The sequence below is a fragment of the Aotus nancymaae genome, unplaced genomic scaffold (assembly GCF_030222135.1).
Source record: "Aotus nancymaae isolate 86718 unplaced genomic scaffold, 86718_ANA_hifiasm-v0.15.2.pri h1tg000049l, whole genome shotgun sequence".
Lineage (NCBI taxonomy): Eukaryota > Metazoa > Chordata > Mammalia > Primates > Aotidae > Aotus > Aotus nancymaae.
The window spans coordinates 11750411-11777216 of NW_026988463.1; the positions used below are offsets into that span (position 1 = coordinate 11750411).

The following is a 26806-nucleotide window of genomic DNA, read 5'->3' on the forward strand; positions in this document are numbered from 1 at the left end:
CTGTTCTGTGCACTTACGGGGTATACTTTTATTTGTGAAGGAGTTTCCAGCCAGCCCTATATATAGATAACTATACACTTTGATAAATAAAAGATGAAGGATGGCCGGGTGCGATGGCTCACCCCTGTAATTCCAGCACTTTGGGAGGCCGAGGCCTGCGGATCACAAGTTCAGGAATTTGAGACCAGCCTGGACAACATGGTGAAACCCTGTCTCTATTAAAAATACAAAAATTAGCCAGGCGTGGTGGTGGGCACTTGTAATCCCAACTACTCAGGAGGCTGAGGCAGGAGAATCGCTGGGAGGTGGAGGTTGCAGTAAGCCAAGATTGTGCCATTGTACTCCAGCCTGGGTGATGGAGTGAGACTCCAAGTCAAAAAAAAAAGATGACAGCCCAATGTAAGTGAGAAACGTTAATGTGTATACACTGCCTCATAATCAGACACAGAACATTGGTTTACTCCTCTTAAACCACATCATGGGTTAAAGAGATCATTGCCAGGAGACTCTTCTAGAAGGGTGTTAGCTGTTAGATTTCTTTTTTTTTTTTTTTTTTGAGACGGAGTCTCACTCTGTGGCCAGGCTGTAGTGCAGCGGCACAATCTCTGCTCAATGTAACCTCCAACTCCCTGATTTAAGCAAGTCTCCTGCCTCAGCCTCCCAAGTAGCTGGAATTACATGCCTATGCCACTATGCCCAGCTAATTTTTTTTTTTTTTTTTTTTGAGGCAAAGTCTCGCTGAGTGCAGTGGCACGATCTCAGCTCACCAAAACCTTGGCCTCCCACGATCAAGCGATTCTCCTGCCTCAGTCTACCGAGTTGCTGGGATTCCACACCCATGCCACCAAGCCCAGCTAATTTTGTATTTTTAGTAGATACGGGGTTTCGCCATGTTGGCCAGGCTCGTCTCAAACTCCTGATCTCAGGTGATCCACCTGCCTCAGCCTCCCAAAATGCTAGGATTACATAAGGCGTGAGTCACCACGTCCAGCTTAATTTTGTATTTTTAGCAGAGACGGGGTTTCTCCATGTTGGTCAGGCTGGTGTTGAACTCTCGACCTCACGTGATCCGCCCGCCTCGGCCTCCTAAAGTGCTAGGATGTGTGATTCACCGCACTGGCCAAATAAAATGTTGAAGTAAATTCAGGACTACCCCTCCTCCAAGTCTTCTGCTCCCTTTCGGCGCCCAGGTGAGCGGGAGAGTGGCTGGGGGAATAATAACATCAAAGAACCTCCTTTTGCTCCCTTACTCCGAGGAGACGTCCTGGGGCGCGACTCCTGGTCCTGTCCCCAGCGCCCTGGTGGCCTCTTGAGCCCCTTCAGTGACCAAGATGCAGAGATCAGGGCGCCTTTGCGCCGCCCCACGTGCCCGCCCCTAGCTGGCTCCGCCCGGGCCCGGAGGGAAGGTGAGGTCGGGGGCAGGGCCGGGCGCGGCGGCCAGGATGGGGATTGGCCCGGCTTGGTGCCTCCAGTGGCCCGGTAGCGCGGTCCCACACCTGCCACCCTCCGACGGGCCGCTACCTGTGTGCCTGCCAATCATGCTGTTCCTGCTGCTGCCGTCGCTGCTGCTGCTGCTGCTGTTGGGACCTGGCCCCAGGTCCAGCGAGGGTGAGTGAGGAAGCGGCTTTCCCTGCACTCCGGAGTTCCCGGGGCTCCTCCTGCCCTCTAGGAACCCAGCAGCCCTGCCTCCCGGTCTTTTCCCAAGTTCCCCGGATCCCTACAGCCCCCAGCTCGCTCTTCTAACGCTCACCCACACTCTGCGCCTCAGCCCTCTGCAGGGTCCCGCTCATTCCTCCCACGGACTCAAAACTAGCCCAGCCCTTCCCCAGGGGTGCAGAGTCCTGTCCTGGCGATCTCACCGCAACTGGCTGTGACCCTCTCTGGCAGCCCAGAATCCTCCTGGTTGTTCTTATCTGGGGTCCCCTAACTTATCCTTCACTCCACCTGCTCCTGAGGTCTGAGACACCAGATGGTGGGAGGACCAGGGGCAGAAAGGACTTGGCTTGGGGATGGGAGAAGAACGTATTGTCCCCCTATACAACAAACCCCTGTGACCCACCTCCCAAAAAGAGAACATATTGTCCCATCTCACTATCCATCCTTTGGGGTCACCATAGAGAGGTCCCCTGGGTGACTGCCCCTTTCTGGGGTGCAAGATACATGCACCCACAGGGGAACAGGCAGACACCACCAGCACACAGATGTGCAGGCACAGGACCAGCCCCCGGACTCACCTGGGCACTCAGCTGTGCAGCTCACGGTGTGGGGCTCCCACAGGCAAAAATACTGAGATATCTCAAGGGGGACACACGCACACACAGCTCAAGGACATCCGAGACAGCACTCAGGGCAAATTCAGATGCTCAGTGGACACACACACGCACAGACACACATATGTGTACATAGACCCTGGGGCTCACAGGATGCCCAGACAGCCCTGGCACTCCCCAAGAGGCTGCAGCGGGCAGACAGGGCAAACAGACCCCAACATGACCTGCCCCACCTATGTTGGCACAGTGGGAGTGTTTTCCTTGGTTATAAGCACAGTGCTTGGTGCCCGCCCCATGCCTGGAACCCTCCCTCTAAAGGGCTGTTGCTAGGGCTCTGAGATACCAGAGAGCGATCAGGGAGGGTGGCAGGGGAACCTTTGAGGACAGCTTCAGGGTATGGTGTTGGGACTGGGACATTGTCACAGGTGCTCAGGGTAGGCGTGTTCCCTGGGGCTTGGTGGATTTACAGGTCAAGGGACTGTTTCTGGAAGCTCACTGTGTGCCAGGGCAGCTTAATTCAGAGATCAGCTTTTTTTTTTTTTTTTTTTTTTTTTTTTTGAGAGGGAGTCTTGCTGTCCCCCAGGCTGGAGTACAGTGGCAGGATCTCGGCTCACTGCAACTTCCATCTCCCAGGTTCAAGAGATTCTCCTGGCCGGGCGCTGTGGCTCACGCCTGTAATCCCAGCTCTTAGGGAGGCAGAGGCGGGAGGATAGCTTGAGGTCAGGAGTTCAAGACTAGTCTGGCCAAGATGGTAAAACCCCATCTCTACTAAAAATACAAAACTTAGCCAGGCATAGTGGTGCGCGCCTGTAATCCTAGCTACTTGGGGAGGCTGAGGCAGAGAATTGCCTGAACCCGGGAGGTGGAAGCTGCAGTGAGCCGAGATTACGGCAGTGCACTCCAGCCTGGGCGACAGAACAAGACTCCATCTCAAAAATAATAATAATAAAAAAAAAATTAGCTGGGCATGGTGTAGTCCCAGCTACTTGGGAGGCTGAGGCAAGAGGATCTTTTTTTTTTGGAGAACGGGGTCTCACTATATTGCCCAGGCAGGTCTTGAACTCCTGACCTCAAGTGATCCACCTGCCTCAGCCTCTCAAAGTGCTGGGATTACAGATGTGAGCCACCGTGCTTGGGCAGAGATCTGCTCTGGAAGACCCCCCAGGCTGAGGGCACTGCCACAAGCAGACGATATGGAGAGGGTCCCTGTGGCCACCTGGCGGGCAACATAGATTCTGTGGGGAGGTGGTCTGGGAGGAGGGTGAGGATGGGGTGAGGGCATTTGAGCAGCAGAGTGTCTGTGTGACCAGGCACAACTGGAGGGACAGTAAATGATTCTTGCTGTGTCAGAGTATGAGGGAGAGGTGGGAGGGGCTGATTACCCCCACATCTTGGAGGTCTTGGGGTCCTTGAGACCCCTGAGCTTTATCCAGACTCTTGGGAGCCATGAGAGGCTTGAGATAGAGGTGTGGGCTGCTGGGAGAGTGAGGACTCATTATCGAGAGAGGAAGGCGAAGCTTTGAACTCCAGATGCGTTTTTACATTTTCTTCCTATTTGATTCATCTTCGTCCCTCCACATAAATATGCTACTTTTTCCACTGATAAAAAGACAAAATTGGCCAGGCACGGTGGCTCACACTTATAATCCCAGCACTTTGGGAGGCCGAGGCGGGCAGATTAGGAGGTCAGGAGTTCAAGACCAGCCTGGCCAATATGATGAAACCCCGTTTCTGCTAAAAAATACAAAAATTAGCCAGGTGTAGTGGTGCACGCCTGTAGTCCCAGCTACTCAGGAGGCTGAGGCAGGAGAATTGCTTGAACCTGGAGGCGGAATTTGCAGTGAGCTGAGACTCTGCCACTGCACTTCAGCCTGGGCAACACAATGAGACTCTGAGCTAAAAAAAAAAAAAAAGACAAATTTTTTTTTTTTTTTTTTTTTGAGACGGAGTTTCGCTCTTGTTACTCAGGCTGGCTGGAGTGCAATGGCGTGATCTTGGCTCACCGCAACCTCCGCCTCCTGGGTTCAGGCAATTCTCCTGCCTCAGCCTCCTGAGTAGCTGGGATTACAGGCACGCGCCACCATGCCCAGCTAATTTTTTTTTTTTTTTGTATTTTTAGTAGAGACAGGGTTTCACCATGTTGACCAGGATGGTCTCGATCTCTTGACCTCGTGATCCACCCACCTCGGCCTCTCAAAGTGCTGGGATTACAGGCGTGAGCCACCGCGCCCGGCAAAAGAGAAAATTGAATTTAAATTTGGCCTGGACTTCTCAAAAAAGTCAGTGTGATAAAAACATGATCAAACAGAAACGAGACTGGGCATGGTGGCTCATGCCTGGAATCCCAGCACCTTGGGAAGCCAAGGCAGGAGAATCACTTAAGGCCAGGAGTTTGTGACCAGCCTGGACAACATAGTGAGATGCCATTTCTACTAAAAGTTTAAAAATTAGCCGGGCATGATCATGCATGCCTGTACATCTGGAGGCTGAGGCAGGAGGATCACTTGAGTCCAGGATTTGGAGGCTGCAGTGAGCTATGATTGTGCCACTGCACTCCAGTGTGGGTGAGAGAGTGAGACTCTGTCTCAAAAAAAAAAAGACAAGATGATCAGGCCGAGAGCGGTAGCTCATGCCTATAATCCCAGCACTTGGGAAGGCCAAGGCAGGTGGATCATCTGAGATCAGGAGTTCAAGACCATCCTGGCCAACATGGGGAAACCCTATCTCTACTAAAAATACAAAAATTAGCCAGGCATGATGGTGTGGTGGTGCCCACCTGTAATCCCAGCTACTCAGGAGGCTGAGGCAGGAGAATTGCTGGAACCCGGGAGGCAGAGGTTGCAGTGAGCAAGATCGTGCCATTGCGCTCCAGCCTAGACAACAAGAATGAAACGGCATCTCAAAAACAAAAACAAAAGCAGAAACAAAACAAAAGTAACAGCTGGGCTTGGTGGCTCATGCCTGTAATCCCAGCACTTTGGGAGGCCGAGGCAGGCGGATCAGCTGAGGTCAGGTGTTCCATATCAGCCTGGCCAATGTGGTGAAACCCAGTCTCTACTAAAAATAGAAAAATTAGCTTGGTGTGGCGGTGGGCACCTGTAATCCCAGCTACTCAGGAGGCTGAGGCAGGAGAATCGCTTGAACCCAGGAGGCAGAGGTTGCAGTGAGCCGAGATTGCGCCACTGTACTCCAGCCTGGGCAACATGAGCAAAACTCCGTCTCAAAAAAAAAAAAAAAATCACACACAATGCATCAAGCTCCTGGAGTTGTACAGACCAGATACCCAGGAAGCAGGCAGGCCGGGGTGTGAGTTTCTGCTCTATTGCTGGTGCCACTTGGCTCTGGCAACCCGAAAGGCGACCTCCCCCTGCTGTTACTGTGTGAGGAGGAAAGAGCGCTGGTTTGCAAGTCAGAAGCCTGGGCAGGAGCCTCTGCTCAGGTTCCTGCTGCCTGTAGGAATGTGGGAGTCACCCTTCCTGGCTGGCCTCCTTTCCCACCTGTCCAATGCAAGGGTTCCAGTCACATGCATTAGGCACCATTACGTGTCCAAGCTGTGCCAGGATCTAGAAAAATGGCTGGGCTCAGGCCAAGGGTCCTTCCTGTCTGGGCAGTGAAAATAAAAGGAGATGCCAAGGGCCCTGAGCCTGAGTCTGGAGGGCAAGTCATGGGCACAGGGCAGTCCCAGGGCTCGGGAAGCTACCACAGAGGAGCCCACCTTGGTGACAGACACCTGTAGGCGCATCCCTGACGCCCAGTGCCCAACACAGCCAACTGGACAAACATTTCATGCGCGACTTTTTTTTTTTTCCTTCATGGCTACCCTGAAGACATCGATTATAATAGTTACGCTTTTTTTCTTTTTTTGAGAGTCTTGCTCTGTCGTCCAGGCTGGAGTGCAGTGGCACAATCTTGGCTCACTGCAAACTCCGCCTCCCAGATTCAGGCGACTCTCCTGCCTCAGCCTCCCGAGTAGCTGGGCTTACAGGTGTGCATCACTATGCTTGGCTAATTTTTGTATTTTTACTGGAGATGGGGTTTCACAATGTTGGCCATGCTGGTCTTGAACTTTTGATCTCAGGTGATCTGCCTGCCTTGGCCTCCCAAAGTGCTGGGATTACAGGCGTGAGCCACCTCGCCCAGCTGGATTATAATAGTTAGCCTTCTTACGTGCCAGGGGCTTTATACTCGTTATCTCATTTCTTTTTTTCTTTTTTTCAAGATGAAGTTTCACTCTTATAGTCCAGACTGGAGTCCAATGGCACTATCTTGGCTCACTGCAACCTCCACCTCCCGGGTTCAAGCCATTCTCCTGCCTCAGCCTCCTGAGTAGCTGGGATTACAGGTGCCCGCCCCCACACCCAGCTAATTTTTTACATTTTTAGTAGAGATGGGGTTTCATCATGTTGACCAGGCTGGTCTCAAACTCCTGACCTCAGGTGATCCACCCACCTCGGCCTCCCAAAGTGCTGGGATTACAGGCGTGCACCACTGCGCCTGGCTCCTTATCTATTTCATTTTATGAGTTGAAGTGCGCTTATCCTCCATTTCACAGATGAGGAAAGCAAGGCCCAGAGAGGTTTGGAATTTGTCCAAGATCACACAGCTAGGAAGTAGGATTGAAACCCAGAAAGCCAGGCTGTAACATCTAGGCTCTTCTCAGGCTAATGCCCTTCCCCGGGGTCTGGGAAGCCCTGACCTGCAGCTTCTCACCTTTGTTTACCCCCCAGCCTCCAGGAAGTCACATGTGCACCGGCGTGGGATCCTGGAACTAGCAGGAACTGTGGGTTGTGTTGGCTCCCGAACCCCCCTGGCCTATATGAAATACGGTTGCTATTGTGGCCTGGGAGGCCGTGGCCAGCCCCGCGATGCCATTGACTGGTAAGTGCATGCCTGGGCCCAGGCTACAAAGTCCCCTACTCCGGGGTAGTCAAGGCTTATGAGGAAATATCCGAAACTGAAGCTGGGATTTGGTCCAGGGAGATCCCAGCATGTGGTACTACTTTGCAGGCAGGTAGAGGCCTCTTGGATAACATGGCCAGTGAGGCCAGATCTTGGCACCAGCTGTTCTTTACCCTGGCCATGGGCTGATTACGTTGTCCTAAAAAATTGACCAGGAGCAGTGGCTTATTCCTGCAATCCCAGCATTTTGGAAAGCTGAGGCAGGCAGATCACTTGAGGTCGGGAGTTCGAGACCAGCCTGGCCAACATGGTGAAACCCCATCTCTACTAAAAATGCGAAACTTAGCTTCATGTGGTGGTGGGCGCCTGTAATTCCAGCTATTTGGGAGACTGAGGCATGAGAATTGCTTGAACCTTGGAGGTGGAGTTTGCAGTGAGCCAAGATCGAACGACTGTATTCCAGCCTGGGTGACAGTGGGAGATCCTGTCTTAAAATAAAATAATAATAATAGTATAAAGTGACCAGGTGTGGTGACTCACAACTGTAATCCCACCATTTTGGGACATCGAGGCAGGATGATCAACATAGTGAGACCCTGTCTTTATATTAAACACACACACACACGCAACCAGACTAATTATGCACTAGGAACTGCTCTGGGAATCCCTTTGAGTCCTCATAACAATCCCATTTCGCAGATGAAGAAACCAAGGCACAGAAATACTAAGTAATTTGGCCAGGTGCAGTGGCTTACGCCTGTAATCCCAGCACTTTGGGAGGTCGAGGTGGGCAGTTCATGAGGTCAGGAGTTCGAGACCAGCCTGGCCAACATGGCAAAACCTTCATCTCTAGTAAAAATACAAAAATCACCCAGGCGTGGTGGCAGACACCTGTAATCCCAGCTACTCGGGGGGCTGAGACAGGCGAACTGCTTGAACCAGGGAAGTGGAGGTTGCCGTGAGCCAAGTTTGCGCCACTGCACTGCAGCCTGGGTGACAGAGCAAGACTCGGAGGGGAAAAAAAAAGAAATAAAGAAATATTAAGTAACTTGTCTGGGGCCACAGAGTTAGCAAGATGTGGGAGCTGGGATTTGAACCCAGGCAGTCTGGCTGGATTCATGCCCGCAGCCTCTGCACTCTGGCTACTGTGTGAGAAGCGCCTGCTCTGTCCAAGGTTGTGGGCGGAGATCTCTCCATGACTTCCCCTCATTTGCCCCCTGGGCTGTTCTTAAAGATGGGCATGACAGTTACGCCCATTTTACAGGTGGGGCCCTGAAGCTCAGAAGGGCACAGCCACTCACCCATTTCCACAAAGCTACAGTTAGTTAGCAGAGGGCGGAATTCAGCCGCCTCTCCCCTAGCTTGAAGGCTGCGATTGACACAGAGGTCTTTTTTGTTGTTTTTTGTTTCTTTTCTTATTTATTTCCTTTCTTTCTTTCTTTCTTTCTTTTTTTTTTTTTTAGCAGGATGTTTAGACACATTTATTTACTTATTTGTTTATTTTTTTAGATGGAGTCTTGCTCTGTCGCCGGGCTGGAGTGCAGTGGTGCAATCTCGGGTCACTGCAACCTCCGTCTTCCGGATTCAAGCAATTCTCCTGCCTCAGCCTCCCCAGTAGCTGGGATTACAGGCGCGTGCCACCATGCCTGGTTAATTTTTATATTTTTAGTAGAGACAGGTTTTCACCACGTTGACCAGGCTGGCTTTGATCTCTTGACCTCATGATCTGCCAGCCTTGGCCTCCCAAAGTGCTGGGATTATAGGCATGAGCCACCAGGCCCGGCCTGGTGAGCTAATTTTTAAAGTTGTTACAGAGACAAGAGTCTCCTTATTTTTCCCGGGCTGGTCTCGAACCCCTGGCCTCAAGTGATCCTCCAACCTCAGCCTCTCAAAGTGCTGGGATTACAGGTGGGAGCCGCCGCACCCTGCCTCTAAGGAGGGTTTCATTATATACTTGCCCAGAAGGGAGGGAATCTGATTTGATGAGGGGGTGTAGCCTGGTAAGGCTGGATGACCTACAGAGGCAGGGGCTTGTGCTGGGCTGAGACCTAAGGGACAAAGAACAGACACAAGGTTACCCCAGGCAGAGGGTACAGTGTGGGCAAAGTCAAGAAATGGCAGGGCTTGGATTCAAGCCTGGCTTGGGACCAGGCTTGGGCACAGCCAGGGAGGCAGGACAGGGCATGGTGAGGCCAGTGAAATCATTACCCAGGATGGGGATTTTCAGGGAAACAGCTTAGACAAGGCCAGGCATACAGTGCCTCCTACCTGTAACCCCAGCACTTTGGGAGGCTGAGGTAGAAGGACTGCTTGAGCTTGGGGTTCAAGACCAGCCTGGGCAACATACTGAGACCTCATATCAAGAAAAACTTTTTAAAAAAGGAGTTTGTGTTCCTGTAGTAGCAACTACTCAGGAGGCTAAGGCAACAGTATCACTTGAGCCCAGTGTAAGGCCGGTTGCCTTGCCGGGGGCTCGGACACACCCCCTCCCCTCGCGGGGACCTCGGACACGCCCCCCTCCCTCGCGGGGACCTCGGACACACCCCCTCCCCTGGTGGGGACCTCAGACACGCCCCCCTCCCTCGCAGGGACCTCGGACACACCCCCTCCCCTGGTGGGGACCTCAGACACGCCCCCCTCCCTCGCAGGGACCTCGGACACACCCCCTCCCCTGGTGGGGCCCTCAGACACACCCCCTCCCTCACGGGGACCTCGGACACACCCCCTCCCCTGGTGGGGACCTCAGACACACCCCCTCCCTCGCGGGGACCTCGGACATGCCCCCTTCCCTCTCCGGGAGCTCGGACACATCCCCTTGCCTCTCCGGGAGCTTGGACACCACCCCCGCCCCGGGAAAAAAAAAAGCCCCATCAGGACCTACCTGATATCATTTTGTCCCATCTGGGCCCCGCTCCCCACCTACTATTTTGTCCTATCCAGGCCCCACTCCGTGCCTGCCATTTTGTCTTCTGCAGGCCCCACCCCATGCCTGCCATTTTGTCTTCCTGCCTACTATTTTGTCCTATCTGGGCCCCACTCCCTGCCTACTATTTTGTCCTATCTGGGCCCCACTCCCCTCCATTTTGTTCCATCCGGGTCCCACTCCCCTCCATTTTGTCCCACTTACCTTAGGCACAACCAATCAGACGCCTCCACTCCTTATAAAAGCCCGTGCCTGAGAAGAGTCCATGCGACTTCTCCGGCCGCTCCTTTCCGGACCGCAGAACCTCACCCGGGAGCCTGGATAAATTCCTTCGCATTGGATTATCTTCGTGCTGGCCTCAGTTTCTTCATTTTAAATGCTGCAAGAACCCAAGAACAAACCTTACCCCCAGGAGTTCAAGGCTAAAGTGAGCTATGATTGAGCCACTGCACTCCAGCCTGAGTGACACAGAGAGACCCTACCTCAAAGGAAATACAAATTTAAAAACTAGCCGGGCATGGTGGCGTGTGCCTGTAGTCTCAGTTACTTGAAACCTTGAGGTGGCAGAATCACTTGAGCCCAGGAGTTCAAGGCTGCAGTGAGCTATGATTGTGTCACTGCACTCCAGCCTGCGCAACAGAGCAAGACCCTGTCTTAAAAAAAAGAAAAGAAAGAAAAAAGCTTAGAAGCCAGGTACAGTGGCTCACACCTGTAATCCCAGCAGTTTAGGAGGCCAAGGCGAGCGGATCATGAGGTCAGGAGTTCAAGACTAGCCTGGCCAACATAATGAAACGCCATCTCTGCTAAAAATAGAAAAAAAAAAATTAGCCGAGTGTGGTGGTAGTCGCTTGTAATCTCAGCTACTCAGGAGGCTGAGGCAGGAGAATTGCTTGAACCCGGGAGACAGAGGTTGCAGTGAGCAAAGATCGCGCCACTGCACTCCAGCCTGGGCAACAGTGCGCGACTCTGTCTCAAAAAAAAAAAAAAAAGCTAAGATCAGAGGATGCTGTGCCTCCCTGGGGTGAGGTGACCTATGGTCCTGGCACGGGAGGAGGGCCAGGAGAGCTTCACCCACCTGCTGTCCTGCCCATGTGACATCTGCAGGTGCTGCCATCACCACGACTGTTGCTATACTCGAGCTGAGGAGGCCGGCTGCAGCCCCAAGACAGAGCGCTACTCCTGGCAGTGCATCAATCAGACCGTCGTGTGCGGTGAGTCCCCAGAACCACCATGCCACCCACCCCTAGTGTCCACTTCCGTGCCCTTATTGCAATAACCACTGCTTCCAACTCTGTGTAGACCACCCTTAGGTGTATCTAATTAAGTAATATTTATTTTGTTTTATTTGTTTTGAGATGGAGTTTTGCTCTTGTTGGCCAGACTGGAGTGCAATGGCATAATCTCAGCTCACCACAATCCTCCACCTTCCAGGTTCAAGCAAATATCCTGCCTCAGCCTCCTGAGTAGTTGGGATTACAGGCATGCGACACCACACCTGGCTTATTTTGTATCTTTCGTAGAGAAAGGGTTTCTCCATGTTGGTCAGGCTGGTCTTGAACTCCCGACCTCAGGTGACCTGGCAGCCTCGGCCTCCCAAAGTGCTGAGATTACAGGTGCAAGCCACCACGCCCCACCTATTTTATTTTATTTTATTTTATTTTTTGAGCCAGTCAAGTTCTGTCACCCAGGCTAGAGTGCAGTGGCGTAATACTGGCTCACTACAACCTCTGCCTCCTGGGTTCAAGTGATTCTTGTGAATCAGCCTTCCGAGTAGCTGGGACTACAGGCGTGCACCACCACAACTGGCTAATTTGTGTGTGTGTGTGTGTGTGTTTTTAGTAGAGATGGAGTTTCACCATGTTGGCCAGGCTGGTCTCAAACTCCCTGCCTCAAGTGATCTGCTTGCCTCAGCTTCCCAAAGTGCTGGGATTACAGGTGTGAGCCACCACACTCGGTGGTGGTATTTATTTTTAAGATTCCATTTTGGGCCTGTCTCAGACTCCTGTCTCAGCCTCCCGAATAGCACAGGTGCACAACGCCATGCCTGGCTAATTTTATTTTAGTAGAGACAGGGTTTCACCATATTACCCAGGCTAGTCTTAAACTCCTGAGCTCAGGTATTCCAGCTGCCTCAGCCTCTCAAAGTGCTAGGATTACAGGCATGAGCTACTGTGCCTGGCCTTTTTTTTTTTTTTTCTTTTTAACATGAAATCTCCCTATATTGCCTAGGCTGGAGTGCAGTGGCACAATATCAGCTCACTGCAACCTCTGCCTTCTGGGTTCAAGTGATTCTCCTGCCTCAGCCTCCTGAGTAGCTAGTGCTGGAATTACAGGTGTGAGCCACTGCGCCTGGCCTGTTCATGTTGTATTAGTAGCATGTGTCAGTACATCACTAGTGTTATGGCTGAATAATATCTGCTGCATGGATAGATCACATTTTGTTTATCCATTCATTCAATAATGAGCATTTGGTTTGTTTCCACCTTTTGGTTTATGTGAATAGTGCTGCTGTGAACATTCATGAACAAGTATCTATTTGAGTACCTGGTTTCAATTTTTTGGAGTATATACCTAGGAGTGGAATTGCTAGGTCATACAGTAATCCTGTTTTACTTTTTTTTTTTTCCTCAAGACACGGTCTTGCTCTGCCATCCAGGCTGGAGTGCAGTGGTATGATCATGGCTCACTACAGCCTCAGACTCCTGGGCTCAAGCTATTCTCCTGCCTCTGCCTCCTAAGTAGCTGGGATTATAAGTGTAGGCCACGATGCTCGGCTAATTTTTTTGGTTTTTTTTTTTTTTTTTTTGAGACGAAGTCTCACTTTGTCATTCAGGCTGGAGTGCAGTGTTGCGATCACAGCTCACTACAATCTCTGCCTCCTAGGTTTAAGTGATTCTCCTGCCTCAGCCTTCCAAGTAGCTGGAATTACAGGTATCCACCACCACACCTGGCTAATTTTTAATTTTTTTTTTAATGAGGCGAAGTTTCACTCTTGTTACCTAGGCTGGAGTGCAATGGCGCAATCTCAGCTCACCGCAGCCTCTGCCTTCTGGATTCAAGCAATTCTCCTGCCTCAGCCTCCCAAATAGCTGGGACTACAGCTGTGCACCACCATGGCCAGCTAATTTTTGTATTTTTAGTAGAGATGGGGTTTCACCATGTTGACCAGGATGGTCTTGATCTCTTGACCTCGTGATCCACCCACCTCGGCCTCCCAAAGTGCTGGGATTATAGGCGTGAGCCACCGTGCCCGGCCTAGTTTTTAATTTTTAACTTTTTTCTTTTTCTGAGATGGAGTCTTGCTCTGTCGCCTAGGCTGGAGTGCAGTGGCATGATCTCAGCTCACTGCAACCTCTGCCTCCCGGGTTTAGGCAGTTCTGTGCCTCAGCCTCCCAAGTAGCTGGGATTACAGGAGCATGCCACCATGCCTGGCTATTTTTTTTTATTTTTAGTAGAGATGGAGTTTTGAACTCCTGACCTCGTGATCCACATGCCTTGGCCTCCCAAAGCGCTGGAATTACAGGCGTGAGCCACCGAGCCCGGCCACTTTTTTTTTTTTTTGAGATGGACTCTTGCTCGTTGCCCAGGCTGTAGGGCAATGGTGCAATCTTGGCTCACTGCAATTTCCAACTCCCAGGTTCAAGCGATTCTCCTGCCTCAGCCTCCCAAATAGCCAGAACTACAGTCACTTGCCACCATGCATGGCTAATTTTTGTATTTTTAGTAGAGATGAGGTTTCACCATGTTAGCCAGGGTGGTCTTGAACTCCTGACCTCATGATCCATCTGCCAAAGTTCTGGGATTACAGGCATGCACCACCGTGCCTGGTCTGCTAGAAGTATGTTTTTAGATATGCATGGAATCTCAGCTATATCTCCTTACTGTGGATTAGGAGTTGGCAGAAGAGCAAAGCTGAATTAATGTGATGATATAATATCCATTTTCAGGCCTGAAGATGCCCCAGGCCTCATCTCATCCAACCCTCTCATTTAGGGTTGGGGAAACTGGCTGGGCATGGTAGCTCATACCTATAATCCCAGCACTTTTGAGAGGCCAAGGTGGGAAGATAGCTTGAGCCCAGGAGTTTGAGACTAGCCTGGGCAGCATAGCGAAACCCCACCTCTACAAGACATAAATAAAGTTGCGGAAACTGAGGCTCAAGGAGAGTAAGTGACTTGTTCCCAAAGCTGCCTCCTTTTGTTGTGGGTGATGAGGAGGTAAAATGAGGCTTCAGTGAGAAATCTGTTGAAAATCTTTCCTCTCTCCCTTCAACTTTCATATTCTGCTTGCTCCTACCCAGGTGGAAATGATATTTATAAAATATTGGTGTGTCTGTTGGTGGAGTCTGTGCCTGTTTACAGAACTGTCCTCTCTAAACCAAATGAAAGGAACTAAAATATCTATTATACATTTTTGGCTAAAAATAGTCTCTTATTCTGTTTGGAGATATTCTGAACATAGTTGTTTATTTAATAACAGGTTTGGCCCATTTTCCATTTATGGGCCTGACTTAAATATATTTAAAAAATTTAAACCTATAATAATATTTACTAGCAGGCCTTAATTTTAAGCTTTACCCTTGGGAGCTGTTTCTCCTTTTAAATTTTTATTCTTCTTCAAAATGTGATGCCATCGGGTTCCTGAGGTCATGGAGCAACGGGGGCAGGTCTCGGTGTTGGAGGAATCTTTGTTGCTTAGAGAGATGATTAGGAGGACAAGCACAGGGGTTGGGTCAGGAGATCCTGGGCTGGAATCCTGGTCCACCCCTTCCCAGTTCTGTGACCTTGGATGAGTTACTGAATTCCTCTAAGCCTCACTTTCCTCAACTGTAAAATGGGAATAATAGACCGGAGTTGCTGGGGTCGTGTGAGCATGGGAGATTATGTACAGCTTTTCTTTTCCGTTTTTTTTTTTTGAGATGGAGTCTCACTCTGTCACCCAGGCTGCAGTGCCATTATCTCGGATCACTGCAACCTCCGCCTCCCCGGTTCAAGCCATTCTCCTGCCTCAGCCTTCCGAGTAGTGGGGACTACAGGTGCCCACCACCACGCCTGGCTAATTTTTTTTGTATTTTTAGGAGAGACAAGGTTTCACCATGTTGGCCAGGATGGTCTCAGTCTCATGACCTTGTGATCCGCCTGCCTCGGCCTCCCAAAGTACTGGGATTACAGATGTGAGCCATGGCGCCTGGCTATTTATTTATTTATTGGAGATGGAGTCTCACTCTCTCACCCAGGCTGGAGTGCAGTGGCATGATCTCGACTCACCACAACCTCTGCCTCCGGGTTCAAGCGATTCTCCTGCCTCAGCCTCCTAATTAGCTGGAATTACAGGTGCAGACTACCATGCCCTGCTAATTTTTGTATTTTTAGTAGAGATGGGGTTTCACCATGTTGGCCAGGCTGGTCTTGAACACCTGACCGCAAATGATCTGCCTGCCTCAGCCTCCCAAAATGCTGGGATTACAGGCGTGAGGATGTATGGGTTTTCTATGGTCTGTCAACAAATATTATTGTGAATCTACTGTTTGGCGGGCCCCATGCTAGGTTTTGGGCAAGGCAGAGCAATGAGGTGCTGCAGTCTAACACGAGGAGACAGGGAAGTAGTGTGTGTGCCAAGTGCTTTGTAACTATTGAGTTGAAACATAAAGCAGGTGAATTACTATACCGCTACAACATGGATGAACTTTGAAAATATGATTGGCCGGACACGATGGCTCCAACCTGTAATCCCAACACATTGAGAGGCCAAGACAGAAGCATCACTTGAGCCCAGAAATTTGAGACCAGTCTAGGCAACATAGTGAGACCCTGGCATGGTGGTGCGCGCCTGTAGTTCTAGCTACTTGGGAGGCTGAGGTGGGAGGATCACTTGCGCTCAGGAGGTCCAGGCTGCAGTGAGCTGTGATCATGCCACTGCATTCCACCCTAGGTGACAGAGTGAGACCTTGCCTTAACAAGAAAGTCTGGGCACAGTGGGTCATGCCTGTAATCCCAGCACTTTGGGAGGATGAGGCTGGGGCATCACTTAAGGTCAGGAGTTTTAGACCAGCCTCACCAACAATGGTGAAACCCCATCTCTACTAGAAATACAAAATTAGTCGGTCATGGTGGCATGTGCCTGTAATCCCAGCTACTCAGGAGGCTGAGGCAGGAGAATCACTTGAACCTGGGGACAGAGGTTGCAATGAGCCGAGATCATGCCACTGCACTCCAGCCTGGCACCTAGCGACAGAGAAAGACTCTGTCTCAAAATAAAAAAAAAAAAGAAAAGAAAAGCAAAAAGAAAGAAAAGAATGTTGAGTGAACAGAGCCAAACATAAGAGGTCACGTATAGAGGCTTTCTGTTGCTCTATTAGGAGTAAAAAAAAAAAAAAAAAAAAAAGAGAGAGATCATGTATATTGTATGACTTCATTTATATGAATTGTCCAGAATAGGTAAATCCACAGAAACAGAGAGTAGACTAGTGGTTGCTGGGAACGCAGAAGTGTGGGAATGGGCAGTGACTGCTTAAAGAGAATTGGGTTTCTTCTGGGGTGATCTCCATCTGTCACCTAGGCTGGGGTGCAGTGCAACGATCACAACTCACTGCAGCCTCAAACTCCTGGGATCAAGGGATTCTCTTGCCTCAGCCTCTTGAGTAGCTGGGACTATAGACACATAGTCCTGTGCTAATTTTTGTATTTTTTGTTGTTACTGTTTTGAGACGGAGTCTTGCTTTTGTTGCCCAGGCTGGAGTGCAGTGTCATGATCTCAGCTCACTGCAACCTCCATCTCCCAGGTTCAAGCCATTTTCCGACCTCAGCCTCCCAAATAGCTGGAACTACAGATGCACACCACCACGCCCAGTTAATTTTTGTATTTTTAGGAGAGATGGGGTTTCACCATGTTGGCCAGGATGGTCTCTATCTCTTGATCTTCTGATCCACCCACCTCGGCCTTGAGGTCCAGCTTCACCCAAGTTGTGCAGGCTGGAGTGCAATGGTGTGATCTTGGCTCACCACAACCTCTGCTTCCCGGGTTCAAGCGATTCTCCTGCCTCAGCCTCCTGAGTAGCTGGGATTACAGGCATGCGCCACTGTGCCCAGCTAATTTTGTATTTTTAGAAGAGATGGGGTTTCTTCATGTTGGTCAGGCTGGTCTTGAACTCCTGACCTCAGGTGATCCACTAGCCTCAGCCTCCCAAAGTGCTGCGATTACAGGCATGAGCCACCGTGCCTCGCCCTCTTACTAATTTTTACACTTATTATTTTTATCCATTCATCTGTCTCTCCATTTATTCAGCCACATCCATTCGCCCATCATCCATCTATCTATCCATCCATCCATCATCCATCTATCCATCCATTCATCCATCCACCCATCATCCATCCATCCACCCATCATCCACCCATCATCCATCCATCATCCATCCATCCATCCATCCATCATCCATCCATCCATTATCCATCATCCATCCATCCCTCCATCCATCCATGTAGAGTTCCTGCTTAAGGGGAATGGGGTTTCTTCTGGGGTGATAAAAATGTTTTAGAACTTGATAGATGCCCAGCATTTTGAATGTACTAAATGTCACTGACTTGTACCCTTTGAAATGATAGATTTTATGTTGTGAGAATTTTGCCCCAGTAACAACAAGCAGGAGTGTATGGTGAGGGATCCATCTATTCAACCATTCAGTCAACCATTCATTTACATACTTCTTGATTCAAACTGAGTACATGTTTGTTGTGAAAAATTAAAACATTCCAGCAATACTCTTTTTAAAAATTTTACTTACTATTTATTTCAGTAGCCTTAGGGGTACAAGTGGTTTTTGGTTACGTGGATGAATTGCACAGTGGTGAAGTCTGAGCTTTTAATGCACCCATCACGCAAGTAGTCTACATTGTACCCAACACAGCTTTTTATCCCTCCCCACCTCCGAGTCTCCAGTGTCCATCATACCACTCTGTATGCCTTTGTGTACTCATAGCATAGCTCCCACTTATAAGTGAGAACATACAGTATTTGGTTGTACATTCTTGAGTTACTTTACTTAGAATAATGACCTCCAGCTTCACTCAAGTTGCGGCAGAAGACATTTTGTTCTTTTTTTATGGCCAAGTAGTATTCCATGGTGTATATGTAACCACATTTTCTTTATCTACCATTGGTTAATGGGCACTTAGGTTGGTTCTATATCTTAGCAATTGTGAATTGTACTGTGATAAACATATGGGTTCACATATCTTTTTGATATAATGATTTATTTTCCTTTGGGTAGATAACCAGTTAGTGGGATTGCTAGAAAGAAAAGCAAATTTACTTTTAGTTCTTTGAGAAGTCTCCATACTGTTTTCCATGGTGGTTGTACTGATATTCTCACTAGCAGTCTAAAAGCATTATTTTTTCACCACATCCAGGTCAATGTCGATTTTGACTTTTCAATAGTTGCAGTTCTGGCTGGGGTAAGACAGTATCTCATTGTAGTTTTAATTTGCAGTTCCCTGATGATTACTGACGTTGAACATTTTTTCGTTAAAGGCCATTCCTATATCTTTTGAGAAATGTCTATTCATGTCACGTGTCCAATTTTTGATGAGGTTTTTTTCTTCTTGCCGATTTTTTTGTAGATTCTAGATATTAGTCCTTTGTTGAATACGTAGTTTGAAAATATATTCTCTCATTCTGTGGGTTGTCTGTTTACTCTGATGATTAATTCTTTTGCTGTGCAAAAGCTTTTTAGTCTACATCCCATTTCTTTATTATTTTTGTTGCATCTGCTTTTGGGGTCTTAGTCATAAATTATTTGCCTAGGCATGTCGAGGGGAGTTTTTCCCAGGTTTTCTTCTAGAATTCTTTTTTTTTTTTTTAATAATTTTCTTTCTTTCTTTTTTTTAAAGACAGGGTTTCACCATGTTGGTCAGGCTGGTCTTAAACTCCCGACCTCAGGTGATCCGCCCCCCTTGGCCTCCAAAGTGCTTGGATTACAGGTGTAGGCCACCACGCCTGGCCTCTTCTAGAATTCTTATGGTTTCAGGTCTCAGATTTAAGTCTTTAATCCATCTTGAGTTGATGTATATGGTAAGTTTTGTATATGGTGAAAGAGAGGGATCCAGTTCATTCTTATACATGTAGCTATCCAATTTTCCCAGTACCATTTACTGAATAGGGGGTCATTTCTCAATTTATGTTGTTGAACACTTTATTGAAGATCAGTTGGTTGTAAGTGTTTAGCTTTATTTCTGGGTTTTCTATTCTGTTCTTTTGGTCTATGTATCTACTTTTATACTAGTACCATGCTGTTTTGGTTACTATAGTCTTGTGGATAATTTGAAGCTGGGTATTGATGCCTACAGATTTTTTTTTTTTTTAGATGGAGTTTCACTCTGTCATCCAGGTTGGAGTGCAGTGGCATGCATCTCAGCTCATTGCAATCTCTGCCTCCTGAGTTTAAGTGATTCTCCTGCCTTAGTCTCCTGAACAGCTGGGATTATAGGTGCAGGCCATCACGCTTGACTAATTTGTGTATTTTTAGTAGAAATGGGGTTTTACCATGTTGGCCAGGCTGGTCTCAAACTCCTGACCTCAAGTGAACCACCCGCCTCAGCCTCCCAGTGTGTTGGGATTACAGGTGTGAGCCACCTCGCCTGGCCAGGCATTCTTTTTGCTTAAGATTACTTTGGCTATTTGGCTCTTTTTTAGTTCCATATAAATTTTAGTATTGTTTCTTCTAATTCTGTGAAAAACGATGTTGGTATTTGATATGCACTGCATTGAATCTGTAGATTGCTTTGGGTAGTATGGTCGTTTTCATTATATTGATTCTAACAATCCATGAGCATGGGATGTATTTCCATTTGTGTCATCTGTAATTTCTTTCAGCAGTTTTGTAGTTCTTGTAGAGATCTTTCACCTTCCTGGTTAAGTATATTACTAGGTTTTGGGTGGGGTTTTTTCTTTTTTTTTTTTTCAGCTATCATAAAAGGAACTGAGTTCTTGATTTGATTCTCAGCTTAGTCCTTATTGATGTACAGCAGTGCTATTGATTTGTAACCTGAGATTTTATTAAATTAATTGATCAAATATAGGAGTCTTTTGGAGGAGTCTTTAGGGTTTTCTAGATATATGATCGTACCATTGGCAAAGGTAGTTTGACTTCCTCTTTTCAGATTTGGATGCCCTATTTCTTTCTCTTTCCTGACTGCTCTGGCGAGGACTTCCAGCACTATGTTGAATAGAAATGGTGAGAGTGGGCATCCTTGTCTTGTTGCAGCTCTTGGGGGAATGAGTGCCTTCAACTCATCCCCATTCAGTATGATGTTGGCTGTGGGTTTGTCATATATCACTTTTATTATTTGGAAGTATGTTCCTTCTATGCCTAGTATATTGAGAAGTATAGTTTTTAAAAAAAAATATTATTATGGGCTGGGCTCACACCTGTAATCCCAGCACTGTGGGGCGGTTGAGGCAGGTGGGTTACCTGAGGTCAGGAGTTCGAGTCCAGCCTGGCTAACATGGTGAAACCGTGTCTCCACTAAAAATACAAAAATATTAGCTGGATGTGGTAGCACCAGCCTGTGGTCCCAGCTACTTGGGAGGCTGAGGCAGGAGAATCACTTGAACCCGGGAGGTAGAGGCTTCAGTGAGCCAAGATTGTGCCACTGAACTCCAGCCTGGACAACAGAGCAAGGCTCTGTCAAGAAAGAAAGGAAAGGAAGGAAGAGAAAGGAAGGAAGGAAGGAAAGAGAGAGAGAAGGAGGGAGGGAGGAAGGAAGGAAAGAGAGAAAGAAAGAAATCATGTAATATCAATGCAGAAGAGCAGTGTGGCAGACTCTGGACTCTCCATTTGAAACTTTCAATTTCCTTGTCTGTAAAATGGGCTGATGTCACCTGCTTCCTGGGGAGTTGTGCATACGAAGATCACGTGCTGGACTGCCAAGTGTCTCAGAAATGTAATTTATGACCTGTCCTGCCTCCTGCTTTACTGGTTTCCCTTGAGTCTCTCCAGGTCCCTGCTCTAACCTTAGTTTCCCCACTTCTTCCAGGACCAATAGAGAACAAATGCCAAGAACTCTTATGCAAGTGTGACCAGGAGATTGCTAACTGCTTAGCCCCAACTGAGTACAACTTAAAGTACCTCTTCTACCCCCAGTTCCTATGTGAGCAGGACTCCCCAAAGTGTGGCTGACTACCTTGACTTGAAATACTCTTTGCACAAGGAAATAAAGCTTCCTCTCACTAATGAACAACAGCATCAGCTCTTTGCAGAAGGGAACTGAAGCCAAGTGATAAAGCCACAACCTTGTGTTTGCTTTCTCTCCCAATCCCAGAACTTGGGACTGGAGCCCATGTGGTTTGGGGTTAAAGGCCAAAAGTCCTGCGCCTATTTTGTAAAACTGTGTTTATGACTGTGTTGGGTTTGGTTCCATTTTGGAGGTTCCATCTTTATGAAAAGGTGGTCTTTGTCTTCTACTCGGATGGCTGCTAGTCAAATGTGAACAAACACCTCATGACCCTGGCCATGTTCTAGGTTGCAGCAATCAACAAGACAGCTGGCCATAAAGCACCCACCCTGGTGAAGTTCAAGTCCAGTAGCTGTTAGCTTAAAGTGTTCCCGGCCAGGTGAGGTGGTTCACGCCTGTAATCCCAACACTTTGGGAGGCTGAGGTGGGTGGATCACAAGGTCAAGAGATCGAGACCATCCTGGCCAACATGGTAACACCCTGTCTTTACTAAAAATACAAAAATTAGCCGGGCATGGTGGCGGGTGCCTCTAATCCCAGCTCCTCTGGAGACTGAGGCAGGAGAATCACTTGAACCCAGGAGGCAGAGGTTGCAGTGAGCCAAGATCATGTCACTGCACTCCAGCCTGGTGACAGAGCGAGACTTGCTCTCAAAAAAAAAAAAAGAATATTCCTTATCCTACACCTTAAAATGTATTTTCTGGCCTGCAGTGGTGGCTCATTTCTGCAAGCCCAGCACAATGTATTTCCTGATTACAAAAGTGGTACATACTCATCGCTTTAAAAAAAAAAAAAAAAAAAGGAAAGTGCAGAGAAATGTAGAGCAGAAACAAAAATCACTCCAATTCCCACAATTCAGAATAACGTTAGCATCTATAGTTTTAAAAATGTAGTTCAGATTATACCATACAATGTTCATAAGCTTTTCTCCATGTCATAAAAAATATTTGGAAACTTCAATTAAAATGTCTGTGTTAGGATTGGATGAGGTGGCTCATGCCTGTAATCCCAATACGTTGGGAGGCTAAGGAGGGAGGACTACTTGAGGCCATGAGTTCAAGACCAGCCTGGGAAACATAGCAAGACTCTACCAGTATAAAAAAAAAAATTAGTAAGGTGTGGTGGCATGTACCTGTAGTCCCAGCTACTTGGGAGGCTGAGGAGGGAAGATAACTTGAGCCCAGGAGTTCAAGGTTGCAGTGAGCTATGATTACATCACTGAACTCCAGTGTGGGCAACAGAGAAGGACCTTGACTCAAATAAATAAATAAATATCTGAATTAGATACCATTTTATAGATTGACAATTTTTGGATATTGGAGCTATTTTCTGTTTCCATTAGTTGCTGTGATGAGGATGCTTGTAAATAAATCTTCACCACTCCCACCCCCAGAACCTATTCTTCCTTAGCCCAGATTTGCAGAAATGGCATTTTTTGATCAAAGGGTCTGACTTTTTTTTTTTTTTTGCTATGGAGTCTCGCTATGTCGCCCAGGCTGAAGTGCAGTGCCTCGATCTTGGCTCACTGCAACCTCTGCCTCCTGGGTTCGAGCGATTCTCCTGCCTCAGCTTCCCAGTAGCAGGGACTACAGGCGAATGCCAACACGCCCAGCTAATTATTGTACTGTTAGTAGAGACGGAGTTTTGTCATGTTGGCCAGGCTGGTCTTGAACTCCTGACTTCAGGTGATGCGCCTGCCTCGGCCTCTCAAAGTGCTGGGATTATAGGCATAAACCACTGCACTCGGCGGGTCTGAATATTTTATTTGAGACAGGGTCTTACTCTATCACCCAGGCTGGAGTGCAGTGGTGCAATCTTGGCTCACTGCAGCCTCAACCTCCTGGGCTCATGTGATCCTCTCACTTCAGCCTCCCAGGTAGCTAGGCCTATAGGTGCATGCACTCACATATGGCTAGTTTTTGTACTTTTAGTAGAGATGAGGTTTCACCATGTTGCCCAGATTGATCTCAAACTCTTGGGCTCAAGTGATCTGCCCGTGTCAGCCTCCCAAAGTGTTAGGATTACAGGTGTGAGCCACCACACCTAGCTGGGTCTGAGTATTTTTTTAAAATTTTATTCATTTATTTTTGAGACTAGGTTTTGTTCTGTTGCCCAGGCTGGAGTGCAGTGCCACAACCTCGGCTCACTGCAACCTCTGCCTCCTGGGTTCAAGTGATTCTCCTGCCTCAGCCTCCTGAGTAGCTGGGATTACAGGTGTAATTAATCCTGTAATCCACCACCATGACCAGCTAATTTTTTTTTATATTTTTAGTAGAGATGGGGTTTCACCATGTTGGCCAGGCTGGTCTCCAACTCCTGGCTTCAAGCAATCCACCCGCCTCAGCCTCCCGAAGTGCTGGGATTAAAGGCATGAGCCACTACTCTCAGCCTAGTATTTTTTTATTTTTTGGAGATAGAGTCTCACTGTATCACCCAGGCTGGAGTGCAGTGGGGCAGTCTCGGCTCTCTACAACCTTTGTCTCCAGGTTTAAGCGATTCTTCTGCCTCAGCCTCTGGAGTAGGTGGGATTACTGGCACCACCACCTCGCCCAGCCAATTTTTTTGTATATTTAGTAGAGACAGGGTTTCACCACATTGCCCAGGCTTATCTTGACATCCTGACTTCAGATGATCCACCCACCTCAGCCTCCCAAAGTGCTAGGATTATAAGCATGAGCCACCGCATCCAGCCTGGACTATTTTAGACACCCCCCTTAGATATACCCATCCTGCTATGATTGTGAGGCAGCCTGTGGCCCTTGATCTGAGGGTGCCTGTCCCTCCTGCTGGCGATAAGGAGTCAGCTCCTGCCCCGCCTGTTTGCTCTAGGCCATGTCTTTGCCCTAGTCCTGGAGCAAATCTGGGTATTACTCATCTTTGAAGCAGGGTGTGGGAGCAGGTGGGGACAGTGTAGGAAGCCATGGGTGGGGAGGTGGGTGACCCAGGCCCAGCTCTGCCAAAGCCAGCCAGCACCAGCTCGGCGAGTTTTACCAGCCAGCCTCCATCTATTCACCTGTAAAGGAGGATTCTGGCAACCCCTGGAAGGCATGAGACCAGGGATTTATAAACACTGCCATGTCAGTGTCCGTGGGAGGTCACAAGGGTTAAATAGGTCAAGTCAAGCAGCCCTGGGGCTTGATGAGAACACACAATGAGGAAAAAAGAAAGCATTTTCCCTTAGGGTGGCTCCTTGGCTTAATATCTGCTTCAGGCTGGGGGATTTAAGCATATCTAGAGGATTTTTTTTTTTTTTTTCTGAGACAGAGTTTCACTCTGTCGCACTAGCTGGGGTGCAGTGGTGCAATCTCAGCTCACTGCAACCTTGGCTTCCCGGATTAAAGTGATTCTCCTGCCTCAGCCTCCCAAGTAGCTGGGACTACAGGTGCATGCCACCACAGCCAGCTAATTTTTTGAATTTTTAGTAGAGACGGGGTTTCACTGTGTCAGCCAGGATGGTCTTGATCTCCTGACCTCATGATCCATCCACCATGACCTCCCAAAGTGCTGGAATTACAGGCATGAGCCACTCCACGCGGCTTTTTTTTTTTTTTTTTTTTTGAGATGGAGTCTTGCTCTGTCACCCAGATGGAGTGCAGTAGTGTGATCTTGGCTCACTGCAACCTTTGCCTCCCGGGTTCAAGTGATTCTCCTGCTTCAGTGTTCCAAGTAGCTGGGACTACAAGTGTGCGCCACCACGCCTGGCTAATTTTTCTATTTTCAGTAGAGACAGGGTTTCACCATATTGGCTAGGCTGGTCTCGAACTCCTGACCTCAAATGATCCGTCTGCCTCGACCTCCCAAAGTGCTGGGATTAAAGACGTGAACCATACTTGATCTATGACTAAAAGATTCTATCCAGCAATGCCATTTTTTTCTGTGTGTTTTCTAGAAAGTCGCTTTTTCTCTACATATAGGTTTATCTGTATAAAAATCTTTATTTTTATTTCACGTAATTTCTTCAAACTTCCAGATGCAAAGTTTGAATAAAATCTTCACTCAAAGATACAAAGGGTTAATGAATGGTTCGCGGAGTCACAAGAGAATATTTTGGATGCAGGCCTATTTCTGCAAGGCCAATCTTCCTAGATGACACCTCACACCTGCTGTGTTCACACTGGAAGGAAATAAAAGGCTATATCTCACCTCATTCCGTATTTACAATTATAGCACTTGGTGTAATTATACCTGCTGTTTTATACATCAGGATAGGACAATAAAGATTATACAGTGTGAGGTCAATTTACAAAATGTTTCCTTAAACAAAAGGACTATCCTGGAATTTATTTTACAGATGAAATTTTTTTTTTTTTTTTGGAGACCGACTTCCACAGTCACCACCACACCCGGTTAATTTTTGTATTTTTAGCAGAGGCGTGGTTTCATCATGTTGGCCAAACTGGTCTTGAAGTCCTGGCCTCTAGTGATCTGTTGGCCTCACCCTCCCAAAGTGCTGGGATTACAGGCATGAGCCACTGCCACAATTTTAAATAGCATGGAGGCCACTCAATCTAATAGAAACTGCCTTCCAGGCACTGTCTGACATCCCTCTCAATCTCTCCATTCAGAGAAAGGGATCCAGACCTTCAATGACTTCCATAAAGCAAAACAAAAACAAGCCCAGTGACTAAGTCTAATCATCATTCTATGCTCAAACTGAATGCTTTGAGAGGTTTTTACTCTGAATCCTAGCAACTCTTCAATGAGACAGAATTGTTGACTGAATTTTGGGTTTTCTTCAGTTTTTTTTTTTTTTTTTTGATGAGCTTTGTATCATATATAGCATCATTCTTCTGTATTTTTTATGTGCAATTCTCTATGCCTATGACAGAATCTTATCCTTGTTTTCCTAAACTTGACTTAGAGGACAGGCCAGGACCCCACAAGCCTGGTCTCAGGCTCTGAGATCCAGGATCCTCTGTCAGTCACTGACGTTGGGGAGGGGACTGATGTGGCACCCGTCTGATGTCACTCACATCATGTCCACTGAGGACCCTGAGTCTTGCCAGCCATTGGGGACTGAACCTCCCAGTCCCTGTAAGGAAGGTGGCTGGATGCGCAGGGCTGCTGCTGTGTCAGCCAAACAGACAGTCCTCCCTGCAAGGATGTCAGTCCCTGATGATGCTACCCACAGGCCAAGGGGGAGGACATGGTTGGAGCGTTTGACATACAAAGCAGCACCTTGTTTTACTGGGGGTAGAAAATAGGAATTCCGCTCCCTGCCTCACCCCTCTTAAGCATCAAAGCTCAGACATTGGTGGGACTTGAAGAGTCTGAGACTGGGCAGTGCCAGTCACAACACTTGGGTTTCCAGACGCCGGATTTCCTTCACCACAAGATCAATGTTAATAATTGGGTTAAAGTACAGGGCCCAGTAAAACAAACAGTTGCAAACAAACTGAGGGATGAGGGGCCAGAACATGGCCACGAAAAGCCCCTGTGTTGATACTTTCCAGAAATGGCTCCACATCCTCTGAGGCACAGTCCTG

The 26806-nt window shown here is 48.1% G+C and overlaps 2 protein-coding genes across 3 annotated transcripts in view; one reads left to right on the forward strand and one right to left on the reverse strand.

Annotated features, from left to right (window-relative positions):
* The first annotated feature begins 1442 nt into the window (after positions 1 to 1442).
* On the forward strand, positions 1443 to 21362 carry LOC105717841 (group 10 secretory phospholipase A2). The gene is made up of 4 exons (XM_012453226.3): positions 1443 to 1608; positions 6998 to 7148; positions 11197 to 11303; positions 21123 to 21362. Exons 1-4 carry the CDS (start codon positions 1443 to 1445, stop codon positions 21263 to 21265), a joined length of 567 nt encoding a protein of 188 aa, XP_012308649.1. The 3' UTR covers positions 21266 to 21362.
* Positions 17850 to 26806, reverse strand: part of BFAR (bifunctional apoptosis regulator) — a 49957-nt gene continuing 41000 nt past the window's right edge. For both annotated transcript variants that reach the window (XM_064362482.1, XM_064362484.1), the window contains one exon: positions 17850 to 26803. In XM_064362482.1, the coding sequence (XP_064218552.1) occupies positions 26611 to 26803 (193 nt within the window). In that variant the 3' untranslated portion in view covers positions 17850 to 26610. The remainder of the gene's footprint in view (positions 26804 to 26806) is intronic.